This window comes from Sturnus vulgaris, chromosome 17 (assembly GCF_052056855.1).
Source record: "Sturnus vulgaris isolate bStuVul1 chromosome 17, bStuVul1.hap1, whole genome shotgun sequence".
NCBI lineage: Eukaryota > Metazoa > Chordata > Aves > Passeriformes > Sturnidae > Sturnus > Sturnus vulgaris.
Genome location: NC_142259.1, coordinates 9,280,231 through 9,288,893, shown reverse-complemented (window position 1 = coordinate 9,288,893; position 8,663 = coordinate 9,280,231). Strand labels below are relative to the sequence as shown.

The window sequence follows — 8,663 nt, the reverse complement described above, 5'->3', positions numbered from 1 at the left end:
CTCAGGGTCTCCACTGGGGTTTGTGGATAGTGCTGGGACCAGGCTTGGTAGGGAGAAGGATTTTGTGGCTTGTGATGCAGTAACTGGCCCTTGGTTCAGTCTGGTTGGCTGAGTCTATTTTGTGCATTGCATCAGCCCTGGGCATCAACACCTGGGGGCAGTTTTCCTTTCCTCTGGCTGATGGGCAGAGCAGCATCCCCACATCCCCCGTTCCTGAGGGCCAGGGATACAGACATTTACATGGAACAGAGTGGGCCATGGGCCCCCTGGCTGCCTGGAGGCTCTGCCTGGGGGTGTGGGGCAGGGTCAGCCCCAGGCAAAGGGCTCAGAGCAGAGACAGGCTGCTCTCAGTGGGTGTCTCCAGCACTGCCTGCTCACCCTGATGCAGATTCCCTGGTGATGCTGGCCTATAGCTCTGTGCTTCTCCACAGGGGATGGACAGGGACGTGGGAGAATTGCCACTGCCATGTCAGGGAGGTGACCAAGTCACAGCACAGCAGAGGGCCCTGCCCTGGGGCTGTCCTTGCCGAGGCAAACACCTCACTGGCACAGAACAGCCCCACTCTTTACAGCCCTCTGGCCAGCTCCCCCTTTGCCTACCCCTTGCACCCTCAGGGATTGCAAACCCCCTGCTTTAACCAGTTTTTCTGGTTTAAAACTTTAACTAGAGTTTTCCTGGTTTTCCTACAGGTGTTGTTACAAATTGTCCTACAGCAAGCCAGCCCACCTGCCACCTCAGAGCCAAGAGTGGTGGCACCAGCTGGATGTGGGCTGAGTGGGCAGGGAAGGGACACTGCCCACGTGTTTCACAGCTGCCCTCCCCTCTCTAAAAAACACTCAACCAACCCACCGGGAAACCTGCTGTGTGATTTGGGGCAAAATGCAGTGCAGTGGCTGTTTGAAGAGCAGCCAAACTCTTTGATTTGGACAGAAGATGTCTCCCGGCGATGGCCAGAGGTGCCCAGTGTGTGTCCCGGGCTGGCCTGAGCCCCGTGCACAGCGGGCAGTCAGTGTGATCATTGGGCTGGGGCTGGGTTCACTAGATGGCAGCAGCTTCTTTCAAACGGGCAGCACAGTGACACAGACCAGGCAGGAGGGAGACAGACCCAAAACGGGTTTGGTGTTCCTCTGGGACGTTGTGTCACGGCGGGAAAGCCAGGATTTAAATTTTCTTCTTGATGTTTTTAAAGGTAATGGACTGCTCTGGGACCTGAAGCGGCTGGTTGATGTGGTGGGGCTGCTGGCAGCTCCAGCTGCACCCTGGATACTGGGAGCAGGGGATCCCCATTGCCTCCAAGCCTCACCATCACCTTGGGATGCTCGTGCATAACTCATCTTACACATGAGTTATCCCGTGCATCCCTAAAGCATTCGATGCTTTTCCTAAATCCCCATCTCTTGGAGCGATGTAAAGGTTTTTTCACGCTCGATTTTCTACCTACCCATGTTCCTGGCTGCCTGAGGGACAGGGAAAAGCTCCATGTAGAGCTCAGGAGCACAGAACAGAGGTGTCAGACGGGCTCTGCGGGCAGCCCGGCTGGCCAGAGCCGGCGGGACGGGCCGTGTTTGCTTCCCTGACACATGCTGGATCCGGCAGGGACAGGCGCTGCTGACTCCGGAGCGAGAACATGCAAGTGGCTGGCTGGCGCCTGTCCGAGACATTTGTGTTAATCAGTGATTATGCAAATAAACAGCTCTGCCGCTCCCAGCTCCGCTGCGCGACGTGGAGCATATGTTCCTCGTGGCAGGCAAGTGTCGCCTCCAGGAGCTCAAAGCTCCTCGTTCCCAGTGTGGGACCTGCTGTGAAAAGCAGATTAAAGGCAGCCTGTGGCCGGTGGGGGAAGGTAGGAGCCCCTCGAGGCCCCCCAGCCCGCCGCTGCCACCTCTCCCCTTTCCCCATGTGGCTTGAATTACTGCGGCTGTTTGCTTAATCCATCAGGCTTCAAGAATGAGCCACTCAGTGCTTTCTTGGCCTCTCCATCCAGCAAAGTGCTGTAAACATAACAAGGCAGGCTTGTTCCAAGCCCCTGAAGTCAATAAGCAGTGCTCCTCTTGCCCTTTGGGTCTGGGTTGGTGCTAAATATAACCCAGGGTTGCTTTCCATTCATAAAATGTGAATTATGCCCTGGCCTCTGAGAGAGGGGAGCGGATTGAGGAGCCTGTGTGCTCTGGACACTCGTGTTGCAGGCAGAAACCAAAAGGCTTCACCCCATCCTCTCACAGCCTTCCAGCTCTTCACTGAGTAGATGGGGGAGGAAATGCTTTTGGGGGAAATATGGGGGATCCTCTGTTTGTGTTGATTAAAGTATTTTCTTGCATTAGGTTTCGGGTGGATTTGCTGGGGAGGTGAGTGCAGGGGATGCTAAGTGTGGGCTGATGGGGTGGCCCAAGCAGCAGCAGCAGCACAGGGAAACCCCCACTGCCCCCACACCTGTGTAAGATACTCGAGCATTTTCCAGAAATGGGAGCAGTAGTAGAGTCTTGTACCATTGCTCCCAGCACCTAATGAGCACATTAGGACTTGGCTACCTGCTCGAGGAACTTGCTTTTGAATCCCTTGTGGTTCTCCATGTGATCACCCTTCTTCTGCCCTCCAGCCTTTTTCTCCACCAGCCCTTGGCTGTTGGCACGTGCTGTAATATTCTCCCAGTTTTTCCACAGCAACTCTAGATGCAGACATGCAGCTTTTTACCCTCAGTAAGGTTCTTGTTTTGGAGAAGAAGGAACCCCATCTCCTGGTGGAGTTTAGGGAGATGCTGTCCCCTGGGAAGGCCTGTGTTAGGATGCTGGGGACCCAAGCTCTTGTGTTCCCATGGGAGCCAGGGGACAAGCAGCCAGTACAAGCTGCACAGGGAGGAGGCCAAGACTCCAGGCATACCTGAGCATCTCCCTGCTGGGTGGTGTGAGGCTGTAAGAGCTCTGCAGCCCCAAATTCAGCACCTGGAGCCACGGTGTGCTGAACAAGGCTGAGGACGGATTGCATGCAGGGCAGTGCTGCATCTGACACATTCCAGATCACAGAAAACACAGAGATAATCCGGGTGCTGTGCCAGGGATGCCCATCTGTGCATCCTGGGGTGCTGCAGGTCATGAGGGGCTCTGCTTCCCCTGCTCTCCTGCCCACTGCCCTGTGGGCAGGGTGGGTTGACTACTGCTGCAGTCTGACTGCTGGGTTGTTTCAAACAAGCTCAAGACTGCCAGACCAGAAGGTTTCCAGGTACACCATGGGCCTTTGGATGCCACGGAGATCTAAATAAAGCCTTTAAGACCCACTCTGCAAAATGCTCGTGTCCAGCTCCAGGAAATCTGGCTGCTTTTTATGGCATCTAAATCAGCAGTTTCCTGCTGATGCCAGCACTGCATTTCTGTGTGTGTCTAATTGTGTAAAACAACAGAGCTTGGCAGAGCCATGCCGGCTAGGGAGGAGCTGGGTTTCACACAAGTTTTTTCTCTCTTTTTCCCTTTTCCTTCTTAAATAACCCCATTTGGGCCTCCAATAAAAAACCAAAACATCTGGTGCTGGGTATTTGGCTGCTGGGAAGCAGCTCCTGCTGAGCTGAAAAGCATAGCAGCAATGCAGGGATTCCTGGTATGGATCAGTAACACTTAAGGTCGAATTCAGGCATTATCCCTGTCCCTCCTGGCCTTTGAATATATGGACTGTGGACACTCAGGGAGCTGTGGTGCTCTATGCCAGCATGCAGGTAAATCATGCAAGTCAATGAAAAGGCAATTTAAACAGTTAAGGGTCCTTCAGGACTGATTTATTGATGCTCTCATGTGAGATCTCAGCAGTGAAGATGCTGCTGTGAGAAAGAGATAAATCAGTAAATCACAGGAGCATAGCGGGTGTTGGATGAATGGGAAGGACCCTTTTGCAGGGTCACCCCAAGCCTTGGATGAGCCCCCAGCATGGCTCAGGGCTGTTCCCCTTCCCTAGGCCAGCAGCAAGGCCAAGCCTCCGCCCGCCCAGCCTGCTAGGTCTGCATGAAGAGGTGGAAGTTGGTTCTGGTAAACTCCTGGTGGATGCTGTCAAGTAATTTGTCTGAGTCCTGGGGAACATCTGAGAGGACCTGCTGCCCTGGGATGCAGCTCTGCTCCGGGGTGTAGGTAAATGTGAACGAGCTGGAGTAGATGAGGCCATCGTCCCTGATCAGCAGGAGCGGGACTGTGATGGGATATCGCAGCCACCTCCAGTCACTGCCGAAGGCAGAGACATCAGGGACGACGCACACAAGGGACTTAGGGCTCCTGGCAACAGTGCAGGAGAGGAAAATGTGCATTAATCAAGGAAGGTCCTATGCAGGAGCAGCCAGCAGTGAGTGACAGTACTTCTCCTCCCTCCTGGAGCTCAGTGTGAAGCCTCCAGCCAGCTTCCTCTCTCCTCCCAGCCTGTCATTCCTCTCTGCCAGGGTTGCTTGGTTGTTTCCAGTTCCCTGAAATCCCCGTTGTCCCCCACCCATGGCTATCCCCAGACTGCAGCTAGGGCAGAGAGCAGGCACCAGACTTATCCCTGCCTTTGCTTGCTGTGCTCGTGCCTGCTCCTGCGGGATGAGCAGTGCAAGTGTCCTTGTCCCCAAGGTCTGCAGCCACATCCCACACCTGGCTGCTGTTCCCTGCCTTCCGCCCAGCTCCCTCATCCATGTTACCTGTACATCGTCTCTGCTTCCACATCTCCGAACCAGACCTTGAGGTGTGCATGGAAATACTCCCCCTGTACCTCCAGCATGGCCACGTCCCCGCCACCCGTGAGCTGTGATGGGCACAGAGTGTGGCAGGGTTCTGTGGCTTCCCCCACAGGCTGCTCTGCCTCAGCATCCCGAAACTGGGAGATGCCACAGGGGCGAGAGGGCTCAGGAGCAGGAGGGACGAGGCAGGCAGGTGACAGAGGGGGACAGCCCGAGGCTGTGCGTACCTGCAGGGCAGCGATGAGCGGCACGGGGCTGACGGGCTCTCGCACACAGGCCAGGCTCTCGCTGAAGGTGTATTCCACCGTCTCCGTGCTGATGATGGTCCAGCATGAGCCGTCGTTCAGCAGCTCCCGGTTGGCTTCCTTCGGGCAGGGAGATGCCTGTGGAGAGTGTCAGAGCTCCAAACACACTGCAGTGGAGATGGTGGGGATGGGGCTGGGATGTCTGGCTTCTGCCCTCGGTGTCTTGGTTCCAGCAAGTGACTGCTTTGCTCATGGGGAAATGGGGATCATGATTCCTTTCCAAAGACCTCAGTTTCAGCGTCCCCATCAAAGCTTTGCCATGATTCTGGCCTTAGTTTGGATGCAGACCCCTCCCAGTGATACACTTCCCAGCCTGCACAACACAGGAGTTTGGAGAGATGACAGCAAGCACCCTGGGGTCCTCACCTGCTCCCGCACTGCCATACCTGGAACTGGATCACTTTGTCTGTGGAGAGGCACAGGTACATGCGGTCACTGCCTTGGAACTGGAAGGCACACTTGTGGAGCTGGGAGATGGGCTCATCCACGTCCAGCATGGCATACTGCTTCATCACCTTGCGGATGATCTGCGGGCGGAGCATCCCCGGCATGGCACCGCCGCTCGGAGCCGCGGGCTGGCCGGGTCCGTGTGCCTGACGCCGCGGGGATGGAGCTTACCAGGGGCGGCAGGGTGACGCCGGTGGCCGTGCACACCAGCTGGACCACGGAGCCGTAGCGGATGTAGCCTTCCCGCAGGGGGAACTCGCTCCGCGGGCAGCGCTCGTCGGCTGGCCGGGAAGGAGAGAGGCAGAGTCACCCACCGGGGAGCAGGGTGACCTTGCTAGGCACAGGTCTGGCCGTGCTCCCGCTGCTTTCTCACTGCTTTCTCTGCTCTGCATGTGCACACTTCTTGGAGAGCCCACCATTCCCCGGGAGCCCAGCACGGGAGAGGACGGGGATGCAGGACCTTGCAGGGACACCGCGGGAAGCAGTGAGGGCAGGAATACTGCTGGGCTCTGACCTCTTCCAGGCAAGTCACTTGCTTAGATTTGTAAAGCTCCAGACCAGTACAGCTCTTGCTGCCCTGGTCACAGCCCCTGTGCCCTCAAAGCCAGTGGGAAACGTCCAGAGACACAGCTGGAATGCCGGACGGAGGTAAGACTCAGCCAGATTGCTGCATCCCCTGGCCAATTCCCTTTCCTTTTACCCCCAAGAACTAGCTTTGCAGGACGGGAGACCCAGGGCTGGAGTCAGGCAGCCCTGGGCGTGGTGACATCAATGTCCCCCGAGGGTCCTTACCCAGGTGGAGGGTGAAGGCTGCCCACTGCCTGGCGCTGGCGATGAAGGCTCCCCCCTCCACAGACAGGTACCGGGTGCTGACGGTCTGGGAGCGCAGGCGGTTGAACAGGGACACTTTGGAGCCTGAGGAGATGCAGACTGTGGGGAGAGGTGGCTGGGTTAGTGCTTGCCAGGACTCTGCCAAGCCCAGTGAGGACAAGCCCTAGTTCCCAGCCTGGCAGCAGCCAACACCCTCCCCACCGCCTTCCTCTCTGTGTGAGTGCAGGTGGGGCCCATGGTGTGGGGACCACATTGGCATCAGAGCATCACACCTCGTGATGAGTGAACCACTTGGAAATGAGACATCACTGTGTCAGATACATCCGCTTTTGGGAGTTCTCATGGGCTTTGAGTCCAGCCTGGACCACTCCAGAGCAGAGATCTCTCCATGAGCAGACATCATCCCATCCTGGGCTGGCACCCATCTCCCTCCCCACAGAGCCATTCCTGTACTCACGGTCCGTGTTCTTCAGCGACTGCTTCTTCTGTGAGGGCTTGGAGATGACCTTGATGAGTTTGCTGTGGAAGGTGCCAATCTCCTGCCCGTTGCTGAAGAAGAGCTTCAGGACCAGGCGGAAATGCTTGCGTTTGTCCGTGTCTGAGATGTACAGGGCCTTGGCACAGCTGAACCCCTGCCAAGGGCACAGAGGGGCTGCCAGCAGCTCCAGCCCAGCCCCACCAGCTGTCCTCACCCTCCTCACCACCCCACGGGGATATAATAGTGCCCTTTCAACGAGCCCCGGGTTCATTTAAAGGGAGAAATGACCAGAGATGTTATTACAGGTGGAATGAAGAGCTGGGGATCGGCAGAGGCTTTATTTACACAGGGGGCAGAGTATTCCTTGTGGAAATGAATGTTCATGTGTGATTTATCCCACATAACATGAGAAATCACCCTGGGTTTATGGTTTCCCTCATCCTGGCTGATATGCTGTGCCTCAGCAGCAAGGCAAGCACTGTGGACAAAGGCTCTTTCTGTGAGGCTCCTGGCCTGCCTCAGACCCCATGCTCTTCAGGGACCCCAGATAATGCTTTTTCTCCATTTTTTTTTCCCCTCCAATCCAAAGATGCCAGAGCTCTGGTGAAGCTTTTGAACTTTGAGATCAACTGGGGCTTTTTTTTTTAGCTGTTTATCTGCAAATGAAGGACTGGGCTTTCATTTTGTGACAAGCAGCAGCGCTGCTCATCAGGAGAAGGAACCAGGGCTGAGGGAGCTGTGCAGATTTTGGCAGCCACAGGGCTGTCGACCTGAAAAGACAGTTCCAGAGAAAGAAGGGGATCTTTGGGCTGCCTGGATTACTGCACATGCCACAGCAGACTGGCAGAGTGGGAGTGGGGAGTTATGGCTAGGAAGAAAGAACTGTGATATCCTGAGGATGGGGAGGGTGTGATGTCCCAGGGTGTGGGGTGATGCTGGTGACAGCCCAGCCCCTGCATGAAGGAGATCCCCACAGCCCCAGGGCGCCACAGGCTTTACCTTTGCATCTGGCTGCTCCTCAAAGCTGAGTTTCTGAGTCTCCATCAGGCTGCTGCCCATGCTGTCCAGCCCCATGTACCCACACACCCGAAATCCAGCCTCTCCTAGGCCCCTGGCTGGAAGAAACAAAGAGAAGCACCTTCCAGCCCCCTGCACAGGCTCAGTTTCTCCAGGAGCAGAGCATGGCCAAGATCCAGCCCTCCCTGGGTCTGGATTTCAGGGGGCTCAGGCTTGAGCAGGAAAGGAGTTTGGGGGGCCAAACCCAACATAAATGGACCCACTGTCCCCTTTGCAGAGGCAGAGGGCAGCTCTCCATGCTGCAGGAAGGGAGGGAGGAGAGACCCAGGGCTGCTACCCAATGCTCACCTTTTATCTGCTCCTGCTTTAACTTCCATCCCGGCCCGCTCAGGTAAACACAAGGTGGGGGGCAGAAAAACCTGCAGAGACAAGAGGGCATTTCCTCACTGGCCTTCAGCACCCTGCAAAGGTGCTCAGGAGTGGCTGCATGGCTGTGCTGAGAGCAGAGACCTTCACTGGGGATTGCCAGCACTGAGGACAGCCCTGCACCCTGGGCACATGGAGCTCAGCGAGGGCTGGGCACCCTCTGCTCTGCACCCCTCCAGTGCCTGGTTCCAGCCTCAACAGCTGCCACACCTGGTGGTGCCACTGGTGGCCATGATCCCACCAGTGACAGGATGGCCCTGGGATGGGAGGACAGGGATCCTGGCACCTGCACCTCCAGCTCCCCCAAAGACAGGGAGAGATCAGACCCTGCCTCTGCCTGACTGCCAGAGTGGGAGTTTCAGCAGGCTGGGAACAGAGTTTGCATTCACAATCAGTTTTGGAGCCCAGTGCAAATAAATCTATAGCCAGGAGTTTAGAAAACCATTTTCCTCTGTTTTATTTGGGTTTCCA

General features: G+C 56.3%; 1 protein-coding gene across 1 annotated transcript in view; it reads right to left on the bottom strand.

The window, feature by feature from the left end:
• Nucleotides 1-3,733: 3,733 nt before the first annotated feature.
• The window catches only part of RBPJL (recombination signal binding protein for immunoglobulin kappa J region like), a 20,718-nt gene continuing 15,788 nt past the window's right edge, over nt 3,734-8,663 (bottom strand). Inside the window, exons 7-15 of the mRNA XM_088175223.1 lie at nt 8,115-8,185; nt 7,749-7,864; nt 6,729-6,903; nt 6,233-6,370; nt 5,612-5,721; nt 5,380-5,520; nt 4,916-5,071; nt 4,650-4,753; nt 3,734-4,251 (exon numbers count right to left, since the gene is read on the bottom strand). Of these exons, the coding sequence (XP_088031349.1) occupies nt 3,978-4,251; nt 4,650-4,753; nt 4,916-5,071; nt 5,380-5,520; nt 5,612-5,721; nt 6,233-6,370; nt 6,729-6,903; nt 7,749-7,864; nt 8,115-8,185 (1,285 nt within the window). The 3' untranslated portion in view covers nt 3,734-3,977. The remainder of the gene's footprint in view (nt 4,252-4,649; nt 4,754-4,915; nt 5,072-5,379; nt 5,521-5,611; nt 5,722-6,232; nt 6,371-6,728; nt 6,904-7,748; nt 7,865-8,114; nt 8,186-8,663) is intronic.